This window comes from Rhinoderma darwinii, chromosome 5 (genome assembly GCF_050947455.1).
Source record: "Rhinoderma darwinii isolate aRhiDar2 chromosome 5, aRhiDar2.hap1, whole genome shotgun sequence".
NCBI classification, from domain to species: Eukaryota; Metazoa; Chordata; class Amphibia; order Anura; family Rhinodermatidae; genus Rhinoderma; species Rhinoderma darwinii.
The window spans coordinates 15,012,625-15,029,896 of record NC_134691.1 but is presented as its reverse complement, the minus strand read 5'-3'; the positions used below and the strand labels follow the sequence as shown (position 1 = coordinate 15,029,896).

Genomic DNA, 17,272 nt, shown 5'->3' with positions numbered 1-17,272 from the left:
GCCGTAACATGTATGTAACAGTAATATCTACACACAGGGGGCGCCGTAACATGTATGTAACAGTAATATCTACACACAGGGGGCGCCATAACAAGTATGTAACAGTAATATCTACACACAGGGGGCGCCATAACAAGTATATAACAGTAATATCTACACACAGGGGGCGCCATAAGTATGTAACAGTAATATCTACACATAGGGGGCGCCATAACTAGTATATAACAGTAATATCTACACACAGGGGGCGCCATAACAAGTATGTAACAGTAATATCTACACACAGGGGGCACCATAACAAGTATGTAACAGTAATATCTACACACAGGGGGCGCCATAACAAGTATGTAACAGTAATATCTACACACAGGGGGCGCCGTAACATGTATGTAATAGTAATATCTACACACAGGGGGCGCCGTAACAAGTATGTAACAGTAATATCTACACACAGGGGGCGCCGTAACAAGTATGTAACAGCAATATCTACACACAGGGGGCGCCATAACAAGTATGTAATAGTAATATCTACACACAGGGGGCGCCGTAACAAGTATGTAACAGCAATATCTACACACAGGGGGCGCCATAACAAGTATATAACACTAATATCTACACACAGGGGGCACCATAACAAGTATGTAACAGTAATATCTACACACAGGGGGCGCCGTAACATGTATGTAACAGTAATATCTACACACAGGGGGCGCCGTAACAAGTATATAACAGTAATATCTACACACAGGGGGCGCCATAACAAGTATGTAACAGTAATATCTACACACAGGGGGCGCCATAACAAGTATGTAATAGTAATATCTACACACATGGGGCGCCGTAACAAGTATGTAACAGTAATATCTACACACAGGGGGCGCCGTAACAAGTATGTAACAGTAATATCTACACACAGGGGGCGCCGTAACATGTATGTAATAGTAATATCTACACACAGGGGGCGCCATAACAAGTATATAACAGTAATATCTACACACAGGAGGTGCCATAACAAGTATGTAATAGTAATATCTACACACAGGGGGCGCCATAACAAGTATATAATAGTAATATCTACACACAGGGGGCGCCATAACAAGTATGTAACAGTAATATCTACACACAGGGGGCGCCATAACAAGTATGTAACAGTAATATCTACACACAGGGGGCGCCGTAACAAGTATGTAACAGCAATATCTACACACAGGGGGCGCCATAACAAGTATGTAACAGTAATATCTACACACAGGGGGCGCCGTAACAAGTATGTAACAGTAATATCTACACATAGGGGGCGCCGTAACAAGTATGTAATAGTAATATCTACACACAGGGGGCGCCGTAACAAGTATGTAACAGTAATATCTACACACAGGGGGCGCCGTAACAAGTATGTAACAGTAATATCTACACATAGGGGGCGCCGTAACAAGTATGTAATAGTAATATCTACACACAGGGGGCGCCGTAACAAGTATGTAACAGTAATATCTACACACAGGGGGCGCCATAACAAGTATGTAACAGTAATATCTACACACAGGGGGCGCCATAACAAGTATGTAACAGTAATATCTACACACAGGGGGCGCCATAACAAGTATGTAACAGTAATATCTACACACAGGGGGCGCCGTAACAAGTATGTAACAGTAATATCTACACACAGGGGGCGCCATAACAAGTATGTAACAGTAATATCTACACACAGGGGGCGCCGTAACGTGTATGTAACAGTAATATCTACACACACGGGCATTTTTTAAAATGATTACAACCGGGGAAAAAATTCTTTAGCCTCCTAGAAATGTAATATATAATGGTGGGACAACGCATTTAAAAGAGAAGTTCGTTTAAATTGATCTTCTGGTATGCCATTGATGGATCTTGGACCACCACAGATTTTTATATTGTACGGGCTCTAAAACTACTTGTAGCAACTTGTATCGATTAGAGTTACAGCCGTCCCTGGATCGTCACTTACCACAAGCGATCACCGGCACATCCGTTCAGAAGATAAACCTTTATGGGCGCAACCTTCTTTTGGAAATGACAACTAAAGTCCGTAGAGTTTAGGATAAAGTTTTGTTTATAGATAAATCTCACACATAATGCGTTTCAAAGTAGTGACACCTTTTGGTCAGACAGCCGAGCTTGAGATAATATATCAGTAAGCGGATTAAATTAAAAAAAAAAAATGGCAACCAAGTAAGAGGAATGGTGTAGGAGGAGTGAAGTCCATAGCGGTGCATCGAAAAATTATTCTCCACCTGAGGAAGCTCCGCTGCTCCTTGTGTATGTGCCGGATGTCAGGACTTAATTGTCCTAAGAGACCCAGGACGGTATAGAAGAGAGGGAGGGGATCGTCTCTTTTTGCGGCCATCCAGATTTTTTGTTTTACAAAGTTTTCTCGCCAATTTGACCTAGATGTCACCAATCTGACCTAGATGTCACCAAGCTGACCTAGATGTCACCAAGCTGACCTAGATGTCACCAAGCTGACCTAGATTTGGGTGGACCTTTTTGTAGAAGTTTGTGTCACATTTCAGTTACTGGAAATCTATGAGCGGCACTACGGGGCTTTGAACCCTATAAAGCATTTTCATTCTGGAAGTGGTGGTCCAATATCCCAGACGTCACCAATGTGACTGTCTCACATGTCTCTACTGTATGACCTAACAGAAGATAGTTTTGACTTAGTTTCACCTTTGGGTCAGTCCCGGTGCTGTTTCAAGGATGCGACCTCTGTTCATGAGCGCTGAAGGTTTCTGAAATTCCACCGGACCAAAGGGGGGTTGTCAGGAAAACATGCCAGGGTATCGGCACTAATTATTCTGTTTCCATAGATGAAGATAGACTCTCCAGGAGGAAGAGCATGGTGGACACCATATCTATCCAAGTGGACATAATGACTGGAAGCAACACTGATGACAAGGTATATTATCAGTGTCCGTGTTCTTAAAGGGACACTACATTGTTTTCTTTCGTTTAGTGTGCGGTAGATTGCAATCTATTGTTCCCTGTTTTCAGCCTAGGAAGAGGTTGATTGTAGTATTTTTCTATAGAAGGACTGACAGGAAGTCCCTGCCCCATCATCACTTGATATTCGCCATGCAGGGAAAATGCTGAAACGGGCCACAGACCTCCGCACTGCTATTGATTTATTCTACCAATTTGTAGGGGTACCAGAGGTCGGACCTCCATTAATTATGGATATGCTGTTGCTTGCATGGGAAAACCCCCCATAACCCCTTCCCACATCTGCACCTACATGTATGTGAGGGGTAGGGATATATTACCACATACGTGACTATGGGCTAAGTCTATTATAAAGTAGCAGAACTTTCCGTTTGACTCTGATTAACCTCTATATACTGTAGACTGGGCGAGAGCCCTTGTCCCGCAGCAACGATCAGGATCGCATAAAACTACAATTTTCCTATGTTTAACCCCTTCAGCACTGTGACCCTTGCTGTCATAGTGTCGGGGCTCCCTTTGAATAGCAATTGCCACCCAGGCATTCTGCGAGGGCAGGCGATAGTCCACTGGCCGCCTGCTGCCTGCTAGGGCTTGGCTAGCTGTGCTCGAGCCGGCTGCCTGTCCACATACAGCAGTAGGACCGTACATTACAGTTAAGAAAATAAATGCAAAATAAAGTCCCTTAATGGGACTATTAAGAAAAAAATTGACAAATTGTTAAATAAAGTTACAAAAAAGTCAATACATTTTTTTTAAAATTTTTGTTAATAAAAGTAATAAACATTCACATATTTGGTATCTCCTTACTGCCAAAAACCTGCGCAGTCTTGTCGCTCAAGGTAAACCGTAAACATTTTAATAAATAAAACTGGGGATTACATAAAAGTAAAGTATATAAATAAAACTAACGTATATGTATCTCAAAATGATGCCTAAAAAAACCTGCAACTCATCCCACTATAAACAAGATCTCAAATAGTGCTATAGTTCTAAAAAAGAGGGTTAAGGGCTACATACATAGCAATACTGACTAAAGACATTCAACGTGTCCTATATATATTTATTTATTTATTTTCTTCCTGCTATAGATTAACACTGAAGAGATTACATTTGAATCCCTGAAGAAGGCCATCGGTGAGATGAGTAGGATTGCCGCCATGTTTCTTCTTCCCGCGTCGGCCCGTATTATTGTAGTAAATCATATGTGTGTCGTCCATGTTCTCCATTAATTATCATGTCTTCGATCTGTATCTTAGAAGTGTTTTCTGGCCTTTTTTCCAGTTCCTAAAAACTGATGGCCTATCCGCAGGATGGGCCATCAATAGCTGATCGTGGGGGTCCGACTCCCAGGGTCCCGCCGATCAGCTGTTTTGAAGGGGCCACAGCGGGCATACGAGTGCTGCTTCCCCTTCATTTCTACTTGCTCGCTGTGAAATGAAGGGGAAGCAGCGCTCGTATGCCCGCTGTGGCCCCTTCAAAACAGCAGATCGCTTGGGGGTGCCGGGAGTCAGACCCTGACCGAGCAGCTATTGATGGCCTATCCGGAGGATAGGCCATCGATGTTTAGGGACTGGAAAACCCCTTTAAGATGAGGAGTGGAGGGCTGAGTAATACATTGCTCCAGTTTAACATCAATGGAAAAACACTATGAAATTACCAATCTCCATATCATGTCCGCTGAATGCGACGCCCTGTCTGTACTCCTAATAGCCAAACGGGCTCAAAAAAATATTGTAGGCAGTCCGGTGTATCAAGAGGGGAGCGCTCCCCCCGCCTCTCCTGCCCTCACAGTGATTATGTATGTAGATACACAGCAGCCAGCCGTCAATCGCCATAAATTCCACCAGATTCACAACGAAGAGTCCGCTGTAATCTATGATCGCTCCCATGAGCCAAATGGCACAACTGTTTTTGGGCTGTTTTGGCGAATCGGAGAACAGACCGGTCCTCGTAACATGCTTCCCTTACAGAGGGCAAGATAGTCCGATGACAAATCCGCTTTAACAAGAAATCGGCTGTTCCAGCATATGATCCCCAAAGTCTAGCAGCTTAAAGGGTAACTAAACTTTTTTTTAAAACTTCACATGTCAGTAGTTTTGATTGGTGGTGGTCCGATCATTGAGACCCCCACCGATCGCTAAAATAAAGTGGCAGAAGCGCTCAGGTGAGCGCTCTGCCGCTTTGTTTCTGATCGGTTTTACTCAAAAAGCCAAGCAAGCGGTTTTACGGACTCATACACGTTCTATAGAGCCTGTATGCCGCTCCAAGGAAAGCAGATCAGGCACTGTGGCACAGCGCTCACCCAAGCGCTTCTGCCGCTTTGTGTTAGCGATCGGTGGGGGGTCTTAGTGCTCGAACAAAAAACTTCTGACTAGTCACTATCAAGTTTTTACCCTTGTTTAGTTACACTTTAAAAAAAAAATCACATTTTATGCACATAAAGCTTTAAATGCTTTGTCTCCCAAAGACCAGCCCTGTTTATATGCCCTATTAGGACACACCGATGTAATTTTTGACCCCCCCCCCCCCCTCTATGAGCAGCTCACTTTGTGGTGGACTGGAGATGTCGTAATATCACATGACGGCCATCATGTAATACATCATTTCCCCCGCCAGCCGCTAAAATGTCTGTCCAGTAGCAGCTTTCCCCATCAATAACATCTGATCGCTGGTGGTTAAAGAAGCCGGATCTGATCGCTAGGGAGACTTTCCCTTGAAATGCTTGGCTATGGGTCTAGAGGGTCTAGACAATTGGACCCAACCAGGACTGGATAAGTGTATGACTAGTATATTGGGACATTTTTGTTAATTTTTTATTTCATTCCTACAAGTAGATAACACCGGCATGGAAGAACAGGAGAAGGAGAAGAGACGACAGGTCATAGAAAAGTTCCAGAAAGCTCCATTTGAAGAGATCGCTGCACAGTGTGAATCTAAAGTGAGTATTTACCCTCGTCCCCATAAATGCGTGGTCTCTGAGCCCGGAAAATAGCGTAAAAATCTGATATTTTGCCATTTGGATAGCGTGTAAAATAATGAAATTTGGGTTTATCGGACCTCCATAGTCTCGAATACTGCTAAACGGTCTTCTCATATCTCTGACCAGTATGTTGTGTGCCCCCTACTGGTCTAATCAGGTGCTGCTGAAATTTGAAAGAAGCTGTAGTTCTATCAACATGGGAATACACAACCTAAACATGCTGCAGCCACTGCCTACCAGGTGCCAGATTTAGAGTGATAAGATCCTTTAAAATCATCTTCCACTAGGGGCAGCTTACTGAAGATAGATTTATTATTGAGCTCAATGGGAGGTAATGTATTATGTAGTGAGCTCCCCCTAGTGGTGGATGCGGGCAGTGTGATTTGACTCCGCAGATATGGAGCTCTGATAGTAGACCTGATAGGTACATGTTGTGCTGTTTATAACTTAGGGAATTGTTACTATCTGCTCTTCATCTATACACCGTCCGGCGCTTAAAGGGGTTTTCCCACCATAAGCATCGATAAGATAGGTGGATGTGAAGGATGGAGATCTGCCGTTGTCACCCGCAGACTTTGTGCTCAGTGCAGATGAAAACCTTCTCAGTAAGGGGGTGTCCAGAACAAGAATGAAGGGCTTTGCTTTTTCCCCAGAAACAGCCCCACCACATCTGTCCATGGCTGTGTCTGGTATTGCAGTCAAGTTGTAATTTTCTGGACAACCCTTTTAAAGGGGTATTCCCATCATCCACGTCTATGTGGGGATCGGCAATTAATCGACAAATAATCAAAATCCTCCCGGTTTAATCTGTATTGGCATCTTCAGGACGCAGAACCAGTTGAATCCAATGGGAGAACAGGGGACGTTAAGGTCTCTGCTCTACCATTCATTATGTATCGCTGGACGCGAGGCAGTGACGTCATCGCGCCTGACTGCGCCGTGCCAAACAGAGCAGAGGAGCAGAGGGATCTCCTCTCGTCATTGGAACGGGGTTAGGTGAGTATGTATATTATTATTAGGTACTATTGGGGGCATTATACAGCGTGGGGCAGCTATGGGGGACTTTATACTCTGTGAGGTGCAGCTATGAGGGCAGTTATGGCAGCATTGTACTGTGTGAGGGCAGTTATGGCAGCATTGTACTGTGTGAGGGCAGTTATGGCGGCATTATACTGTGTGAGGGCAGTTATGGCGGCATTATACTGTGTGGAGGACAGTTATGGCGGCATTATACTGTGTGAGGGCAGTTATGGCGGCATTGTACTGTGTGAGGGCAGTTATGGGGGCATTATACTGTGTGAGGGCAGTTATGGCGGCATTATACTGTGTGAGGGCAGTTATGGCAGCATACTGTGTGAGGGCAGTTATGGCAGCATTATACTGTGTAAGGGCAGTTATGGCAGCATTATACTGTGTGAGGGCAGTTATGGCGGCATTATACTGTGTGAGGGCAGTTATGGCGGCATTATACAGTGTGAGGGCAGTTATGGCAGCATTATACTGTGTGAGGGCAGTTATGGCGGCATTATACTGTGTGAGGGCAGTTATGGCAGCATTATACTGTGAGGGCAGTTATGGCAGCATTATACTGTGTGAGGGCAGTTATGGCAGCATTATACTGTGTGAGGGCAGTTATGGCGGCATTATACTGTGTGAGGGCAGTTATGGCAGCATTATACTGTGAGGGCAGTTATGGCGGCATTATACTGTGTGAGGGCAGTTATGGCAGCATTATACTGTGTGAGGGCAGTTATGGTGGCATTATACTGTGTGAGGGCAGTTATGGCAGCATTATACTGTGTGAGGGCAGTTATGGCAGCATTATACTGTGTGAGGGCAGTTATGGCAGCATTATACTGTGTGAGGGCAGTTATGGCAGCATTATACTGTGTGAGGGCAGTTATGGCAGCATTATACTGTGTGAGGGCAGTTATGGCAGCATTATACTGTGTGAGGGCAGTTATGGCGGCATTATACTGTGTGAGGGCAGTTATGGCAGCTTTATACTGTGTGAGGGAAGTTATGGCAGCATTATACTGTGTGAGGGCAGTTATGGCAGCATTGTACTGTGTGAGGGCAGTTATGGCAGCATTGTACTGTGTGAGGGCAGTTATGGCAGCATTGTACTGTGTGAGGGCAGTTATGGCGGCATTATACTGTGTGAGGGCAGTTATGGCGGCATTATACTGTGTGAGGGCAGTTATGGCAGCATTGTACTCTGTGAGGGCAGTTATGGCGGCATTATACTGTGTGAGGGCAGTTATGGCGGCATTATACTGTGTGAGGGCAGTTATGGCAGCATTATACTGTGTGAGGGCAGTTATGGGGTCATTATACTGTGTGAGGGCAGTTATGGCAGCATTATACTGTGTGTGGGCAGTTCAGTTATGGCAGCATTATACTGTGTGAGGGCAGTTATGGCAGCATTATACTGTGTGAGGGCAGTTATGGCGGCATTATACTGTGTGAGGGCAGTTATGGCAGCATTATACTGTGTGAGGGCAGTTATGGCAGCATTATACTGTGTGAGGGCAGTTATGGCAGCATTATACTGTGTGAGGGCAGTTATGGCAGCATTATACTGTGTGAGGGCAGTTATGGCGGCATTATACTGTGTGAGGGCAGTTATGGGGGCATTATACTGTGTGAGGGCAGTTATGGCGGCATTATACTGTGTGAGGGCAGTTATGGCAGCATTGTACTGTGTGAGGGCAGTTATGGCAGCATTGTACTGTGTGAGGGCAGTTATGGCAGCATTGTACTGTGTGAGGGCAGTTATGGCAGCATTTTACTGTGTGTGGGCAGTTATGGCAGCATTATACTGTGTGAGGGCAGTTATGGCAGCATTATACTGTGTGAGGGCAGTTATGGCAGCATTATACTGTGTGAGGGCAGTTATGGCAGCATTATACTGTGTGAGGGCAGTTATGGCAGCATTGTACTGTGTGTGTGTGGGCAGTTATGGCAGCATTATACTGTGTGAGGGCCGTGATGGCAGCATTGTACTGTGTGAGGGCTGTTATGGGGGCATTATACTGTGTGTGAGGGCAGTTATGGCAGCATTATACTGTGTGAGGGCAGTTATGGCGGCATTGTACTGTGTGAGGGCAGTTATGGCAGCATTGTACTGTGTGAGGGCAGTTATGGCAGCATTGTACTGTGTGAGGGCAGTTATGGCGGCATTATACTGTGTGAGGGCAGTTATGGCGGCATTATACTGTGTGAGGGCAGTTATGGCGGCATTATACTGTGTGAGGGCAGTTATGGCAGCATTGTACTGTGTGAGGGCAGTTATGGCAGCATTGTACTGTGTGAGGGCAGTTATGGCAGCATTGTACTGTGAGGGCAGTTATGGCAGCATTGTACTGTGTGAGGGCAGTTATGGCAGCATTGTACTGTGTGAGGGCAGTTATGGCAGCATTATACTGTGTGAGGGCAGTTATGGCAGCATTATACTGTGTGAGGGCAGTTATGGCAGCATTATACTGTGTGAGGGCAGTTATGGCAGCATTATACTGTGTGAGGGCAGTTATGGCAGCATTATACTGTGAGGGCAGTTATGGCGGCATTATACTGTGTGAGTGCAGTTATGGCGGCATTATACTGTGTGAGGGCAGTTATGGCGGCATTATACTGTGTGAGGGCAGTTATGGCGGCATTATACTGTGTGAGGGCAGTTATGGCGGCATTATACTGTGTGAGTGCAGTTATGGCAGCATTATACAGTGTGTGGGCAGTTATGGCGGCATTATACTGTGTGAGGGCAGTTATGGCAGCATTATACTGTGTGAGGGCAGTTATGGCGGCATTATACTGTGTGAGGGCAGTTATGGCAGCATTATACTGTGTGAGGGCAGTTATGGCGGCATTATACTGTGTGAGGGCAGTTATGGCGGCATTATACTGTGTGAGGGCAGTTATGGCGGCATTATACTGTGTGTGGGCAGTTATGGCAGCATTATACTGTGTGAGGGCAGTTATGGCGGCATTATACTGTGTGTGGGCAGTTATGGCAGCTTTATACTGTGTGAGGGCAGTTATGGCAGCATTATACTGTGTGAGGGCAGTTATGGCGGCATTATACTGTGTGAGGGCAGTTATGGCGGCATTATACTGTGTGAGGGCAGTTATGGCAGCATTATACTGTGTGAGGGCAGTTATGGCAGCATTATACTGTGTGAGGGCAGTTATGGCAGCATTATACTGTGTGAGGGCAGTTATGGCAGCATTATACAGTGTGTGGGCAGTTATGGCAGCATTATACAGTGTGTGGGCAGTTATGGCAGCATTGTACTGTGTGAGGGCAGTTATGGCGGCATTATACTGTGTGAGGGCAGTTATGGCGGCATTATACTGTGTGAGGGCAGTTATGGCGGCATTGTACTGTGTGAGGGCAGTTATGGCAGCATTGTACTGTGTGTGGGCAGTTATGGCAGCATTATACTGTGTGAGGGCAGTTATGGCAGCATTATACAGTGTGTGGGCAGTTATGGCAGCATTGTACTGTGTGTGGGCAGTTATGGCAGCATTATACTGTGTGAGGGCAGTTATGGCGGCATTATACTGTGTGAGGGCAGTTATGGCGGCATTGTACTGTGTGAGGGCAGTTATGGCAGCATTGTACTGTGTGTGGGCAGTTATGGCAGCATTATACTGTGTGAGGGCAGTTATGGCAGCATTATACAGTGTGTGGGCAGTTATGGCAGCATTGTACTGTGTGAGGGCAGTTATGGCGGCATTATACTGTGTGAGGGCAGTTATGGCGGCATTATACTGTGTGAGGGCAGTTATGGCGGCATTATACTGTGTGAGGGCAGTTATGGCGGCATTATACTGTGTGAGGGCAGTTATGGCGGCATTATACTGTGTGGAGGACTGTTATGGGGGCATTATACTGTGTGTGGGCAGTTATGGCGGCATTATACTGTGTGAGGGCAGTTATGGCAGCATTATACTGTGTGAGGGCAGTTATGGCAGCATTATACTGTGTGAGGGCAGTTATGGCGGCATTATACTGTGTGAGGGCAGTTATGGCGGCATTATACTGTGTGAGGGCAGTTATGGCAGCATTATACTGTGTGAGGGCAGTTATGGCAGCATTATACTGTGTGAGGGCAGTTATGGCAGCATTATACAGTGTGTGGGCAGTTTTGGCAGCATTATACTGTGTGAGGGCAGTTATGGCGGCATTATACTGTGTGAGGGCAGTTATGGCGGCATTATACTGTGTGAGGGCAGTTATGGCGGCATTATACTGTGTGAGGGCAGTTATGGCGGCATTATACTGTGTGAGGGCAGTTATGGCAGCATTATACTGTGTGAGGGCAGTTATGGCAGCATTATACTGTGTGAGGGCAGTTATGGCAGCATTATACTGTGTGAGGGCAGTTATGGCAGCATTATACTGTGTGAGGGCAGTTATGGCAGCATTATACAGTGTGTGGGCAGTTATGGCGGCATTGTACTGTGTGAGGGCAGTTATGGCGGCATTATACTGTGTGAGGGCAGTTATGGCGGCATTATACTGTGTGAGGGCAGTTATGGCGGCATTGTACTGTGTGAGGGCAGTTATGGCGGCATTGTACTGTGTGTGGGCAGTTATGGCAGCATTATACTGTGTGAGGGCAGTTATGGCGGCATTATACTGTGTGAGGGCAGTTATGGCAGCATTATACTGTGTGAGGGCAGTTATGGCGGCATTATACTGTGTGAGGGCAGTTATGGCAGCATTGTACTGTGTGAGGGCAGTTATGGCAGCATTATACTGTGTGAGGGCAGTTATGGCAGCATTATACTGTGTGAGGGCAGTTATGGCAGCATTATACAGTGTGTGGGCAGTTATGGCAGCATTGTACTGTGTGTGGGCAGTTATGGCAGCATTGTACTGTGTGTGGGCAGTTATGGCAGCATTGTACTGTGTGAGGGCAGTTATGGCGGCATTATACAGTGTGTGGGCAGTTATGGCGGCATTATACTGTGTGAGGGCAGTTATGGCGGCATTATACTGTGTGAGGGCAGTTATGGCGGCATTGTACTGTGTGAGGGCAGTTATGGCAGCATTGTACTGTGTGTGGGCAGTTATGGCAGCATTGTACTGTGTGTGGGCAGTTATGGCAGCATTATACTGTGTGTGGGCAGTTATGGCAGCATTATACTGTGAGGGCAGTTAAGCCGGCATTATACTGTGTGAGGGCAGTTATGGCGGCATTGTACTGTGTGAGGGCAGTTATGGCAGCATTGTACTGTGTGTGGGCAGTTATGGCAGCATTATACTGTGTGAGGGCAGTTATGGCAGCATTATACTGTGTGAGGGCAGTTAAGGGGGGCATTATATGGTGTGGCAGCTATGGGGGCATTATACGGTGTGGAGAACGGTTATGGGGCATTATACTCTGGGGCAGCTATGGGGGCTATATACTGTGTGGGGGCAGTGTCAGGGAGTATATTATATACTGTAGTATACAGCAGACACTCGGGATAAATATTAATTGAATGGCGTGATATGCAAAAAGGGGTGTGACCTAAATAATTGTTTCGTAATCGAGTTTACATGTTCAATTAATCGAAACTTTGATTCAGGTCATAATTGGCCAGCCCTACGTCTCCGGCATATCCACATGATGTCTCATATTGCCTCATCAGTGCAGGTGCCGCCTTTTAGGGCTCATGCACACAACCGTAGTGTTTGTTTTTTTAACGCTATGAATCCGTAGTAATCCGCAAGTCCTCCGCATATCTGGCATGCTGTCCGCAAATACGGTCCATAGTGCATATTTACGGATCCGCAAAAATAAGAGGCTACAGGTGTCGCCAACCACTTTAAAAGGTCACGTGATCGCTCAGACACCATTTTCTTGGGGAATCCCCTGCCATAGCAACGCTTCCGCAATTAGACGACTACGGGTGCGCATCCGTAGCCGTTCGCAATTTTGCTAGCGCCTTTAGCCTTCTATGGGTGAGTCTGTGGCGCAATTGTGGAGAGGAATAAGACGTGTTCTTTATTTTGCAGATCCTTTCTACGGCACGGGCACACCCGTAAATATACGGAAAGGTGCCTGTGGCCAATAGAAATGAATGGTCCGCGGATTATCCTTAAAAACTATGGTCGTGTGCCTTGGGCCTTAAACCCTCGCCTATTGGGAGAACAGGACCACCACATCCCCCGTTCTCCAATTCTATTAAAGTCTATGGAAATGACGTAAATATTCCACCGCTGCTTACTCGCCTCATTCATGCTGCTCCCATAGACTACAGTGCAAAGAGCGAAACGCGAAGCTGCTGCTGACATACGAGGGGCACCGGTACCCCACTTTCCCAATTAGTGAGGGTGTTAGGTGGGACTCGCAACTATCAGGCATATTTTGTGCATTTTACACACGCCATTTTTTTGCCTGTGTTTCCCTTTTACGTGCGCTGTCTGTATTTATGATTTCATGTTTATTACCCTATAACCGCCCCATGTGCCGCCATCATTTCCAATACTTTCCATTTATTTAATAAGAAGATTTAGGAGCCGTCTGGGAGCAGAGCTTGTGATCTCTCTGCAGCTAAACCTCCTTCACGATCTTAATCATTCATCCTGGATCTGTAACTTGTCACGTTCCGGGTCCCAAGGAAGAAACCTCCAGATATCCGATCACTTCTTATTAGGCCTTGTTCACACGGCGTTAAAAAAATAAAAAATGACGTGTAAATGTATCAAAAATAAAGCCTTTTTTTTTTTTACACGTTTTGTGCGCTTTTTTTGGCGCGTTATTAGGACTCCTATTGACTATGGGAATTCGTTTTACGCGCCAAGAAGAGACCGGACGCTGCTTTTTTTTACACAGCGCGATTCTTAAACATGCGCGCATGGAAAAAAAACGCTTCGTATGCACTACAATACGCTTTCCCATTGATGTCAATAGGAAGCATAAAGCATGTGTTTCTGACGCGTTTTTCAGCATGAAAACGCGTGGAATACACGTTGTGTGAACAAGGCCTTACACTGGGAATTGGTGATACACACAGGACCTGTGTACGCAGCAATATTACGGATTCAGATATTGTTATAAACGCATTTCTACTTTACTGTAAAACCGAAATGTTCATATTTGTCTGCAGTTAACCCCCGACATGCCTCTCCCCTCCCCCATGTCAAATTCACAGCAGTTCAGGAAGCTGAGATATGGGGAGCTGTTTTGTGGGGTCCTTACATGGTAGTTGATCCTGTTCTTGCCTGTTCGGCTCTGTTCACATCTGCGTTGACCCTTCCGTTTTTAACAGATTCGGTAAATCTAACAGAAACTGAGGCAAAAACGGATTCCAAACAAACCTACGTAAACATTTGGTTGAAAGTTTATCTTCCGTTTGGCGTCCATCATACTCCGTTTCCAACAGATCCCGTCATGTTCAGCGTTTATACTTTTTCCTTTTTTGTATTTTCGAAAAGATGCGCACTAGGAAAACGGATCCATAAATGAAGATAATAACGGAAGAAATTCTGCTTAGATTCGTCATCAAGTGACTTTAAAGTCTATGAAAACTTTTAAAGACTTTTTTTTTAAAATTATTGTTATTTTTTACTTTAACCGTGTATATTAGTGTTTTGTGCAACTTTGTAATTTGTTTTTATTAAAAATGTTTTTTACTTTGTCGGATACGTCTTCTATCCATCCTGAATATATAGAAAAGCTGTATCATGCGCTGAAGCCTTAGGCCCTGTTCACACGGAGTATTTTGACAAGCTTTTTGGAGCGGAAACTGCTCCGCAAAACTCGTCAAAAACCGGCCGAAAATGCCTCCCCTTGATTTCAATGGGAGGCGGGGGCGGTTTTCTCCCGCGAGCGGTAAAAACCGCCTTGCGGGAGAAAGAAGGGACATGTTTGACGTTTTTTGCACGCGGCGCTCAATGGCCGCGGGCAAAATTCGGCGTGCAGGAAGGGCAAAATCTGCCTCAAAATTCCAAACGGAATTTTGAGACCGATTTTCTGCCTGCAAAAAACACCGTGTGAACCCAGCCTTAGAGCTTATTCAGACGAACGTTGTGTTTTTGCGCGCGCAAAAAACGCAGCGTTTTGCATGCGCAAAAACCACTTGACAGCTCCGTGTGTCATCCGTGTATGATGCTCGGCTGCGTGATTTTCGCGCAGCCGCCATCATAGAGATGAGTCTAGTCAACGTCAGTCACTGTCCAGGGTGCTGAAAGAGTTAACTGATCGGCAGTTAACTCTTTCAGCACCCTCGACAGTGAATGCCGATCACAATATCGAGAAAGCTGTTAAAAAAAAAAAGAAAAAGTTCCTACTTACCGAGAACTTCCCTCCCGGCCGTTGCCTTGGTGACGCGTCCTTGGTGACGCGCCTCTCTTGACATCCGGCCCCACCTCCCTGGATGACGCCACAGTCCATGTGACTGCTGCAGCCTGTGCTTGGCCTGTGATTGGCTGGAGCTGTCACTTGGACTGAATTGTCATCCCGGGAGGTCAGACTGGAGGAAGAAGCCGGGAGTTATCGGTAAGTCAGAACTTCTTTTTTTTTTTTTTTTTTACTCGTTCATGTATATTGGGATCGGAAGTCACTGTCCAGGGTGCTGAAACAGTTTAACTCTTTCAGCACCCTGGACAGTGACTATCTCCTGACGTCGCGTACCGCAAATTTTTTTGCCGGGTTCGGCCAAAACGATTTCGGCCGAACCCGGTGGAGTTCGATTCGGTTGTCCGGGTTCGCTCATCTCAAAGACACTCCGTTTGGATGTTTGTAAACAGAAAAGCACGTGGTGCTTTTCTGTTTACATTCATCCTTTTGACAGCTGGTGCGCGAAACAGGCAGTTTGCACGGAAGTGCTTCCGTGCGACCTGCGTGGTTTTCACGCACCCATTGACTTCAATGGGTGCGTGATGCGCGAAATACGCGGAGATATTGACCATGTCGCGCTTTTTGCGCAGCGGACAAACGCTGCGCAAAAAGCACGGACTGTCTGTACTGCCCCATAGACTTGTATTGGTCTGTGCGTGGCGCGTGAAAACCACGCGGCCCGCACGGACCCAATACACGTTCGTGTGAATCCACCCTAAATCTGTCAGGTCAGCGGCACTGACTTCTTCGGTGACACAGGATCCACCTGTTATCGATCACATCTAAGTTCAGAGACAAGCAGGAACCGCTCTCATCGAAGCCATTAGTCCCGCTGACCTGGCGAATTAAGGTTTTCAGAGCACGATACATCTTCTATGTATTCAGGATAAATCACTGTATCTGGAAAGAGTGGAAATCATAATAATAAAAACAAATGACCAAGTTACACAAAACACTAAGATCCACTATTTTAGTAAAAAAAAAAAACCTTCAATGGTTTACATATACTCTAATATAAAAAAAAAAACAGGGAAAGCACCGTTCCGTCATTTTGGATGCAGCAGGCTACGCTATCGTTTCCAGCAAAAATACGTAAACCTGGCGGAACGAAGCCGAGCATGACTGAGGCAAAAAAAAAACTATTAAAAACAAATGGGTATTTCGATGGAACCTTTTTTTTTTTTTTTTCTTACCGGGAAACGCAACATGGATGGAACACCGGTCTCAAGCGACTTTCTTTCCCTGAGCAGTATCGCCGCTCAGCAGGTTCAATAAATTTATTTTTAGGACTCCTCGACCCTGCAGAGCGGATATTTTAACCCCTGGTGATCTGTGTTCCCTCCATGTCACAAGCCGGAACTGGGAAACTAAAGCCGCTCTACAGTGTGGGGTCTGCGCCAAGCATTGCCTCATATCTCCGCTTCCTCGACCCCTGTGAGGGTGATCTGAACGATGAAGGGGGTGGGTGTTATTTGCAGTTGCAACTAAATTTTTAGGTTTTCGGTCCCATTTTAAATGAAAAAGACCTTCGTTCCAGTGCTTCTTGTTGATGTGTATTACAGGCAGTCTCTCATTCTGGATTTCTTCACCTATTTCTAGGCTAACCTGCTGCATGATAAACTGGCGCAAATACTGGAGCTGACAATCAGGTAATAAGGCAATAAGCCGATCACACAATCATCCGCTGTAATATGAGGGGGACCGGGCAGCACATGTTCAATTTCCCTGCAGCACCACCACAGGTGAAATAAAGTATTGCACACTTCTCATTCAAATCGATGGACTGTCTTATATGCATTAGACAGGCCAGGTCCTCTAATAGATGGGGGTACTGAACGGGGACCCCCCCCCCCCTTTCTTTTCATTTCAGAATTCCCTAATAATTGGCTTTATAAAACAGACAATCCCTTTAACCCCTTAATGGCCAGATGCTGTTTAGAGATTTTGCAAACGTTGCACGTTAGCGTCCCTGATT

General features: G+C 45.8%; 1 protein-coding gene across 6 annotated transcripts in view; it reads left to right on the top strand.

Annotated features, from left to right (window-relative positions):
- The window catches only part of EFR3A (EFR3 homolog A), a 192,689-nt gene that overhangs the window by 165,575 nt on the left and 9,842 nt on the right, over nucleotides 1-17,272 (top strand). For 5 of the 6 annotated variants that reach the window (XM_075825714.1, XM_075825718.1, XM_075825713.1 and 2 more), the window contains 4 exons: nucleotides 2,850-2,938; nucleotides 4,071-4,116; nucleotides 5,814-5,920; nucleotides 16,897-16,946. In XM_075825714.1, coding sequence (XP_075681829.1) covers nucleotides 2,850-2,938; nucleotides 4,071-4,116; nucleotides 5,814-5,920; nucleotides 16,897-16,946 — 292 coding nt within the window. The remainder of the gene's footprint in view (nucleotides 1-2,849; nucleotides 2,939-4,070; nucleotides 4,117-5,813; nucleotides 5,921-16,896; nucleotides 16,947-17,272) is intronic. The other variant, XM_075825715.1, reaches the window with a different exon arrangement.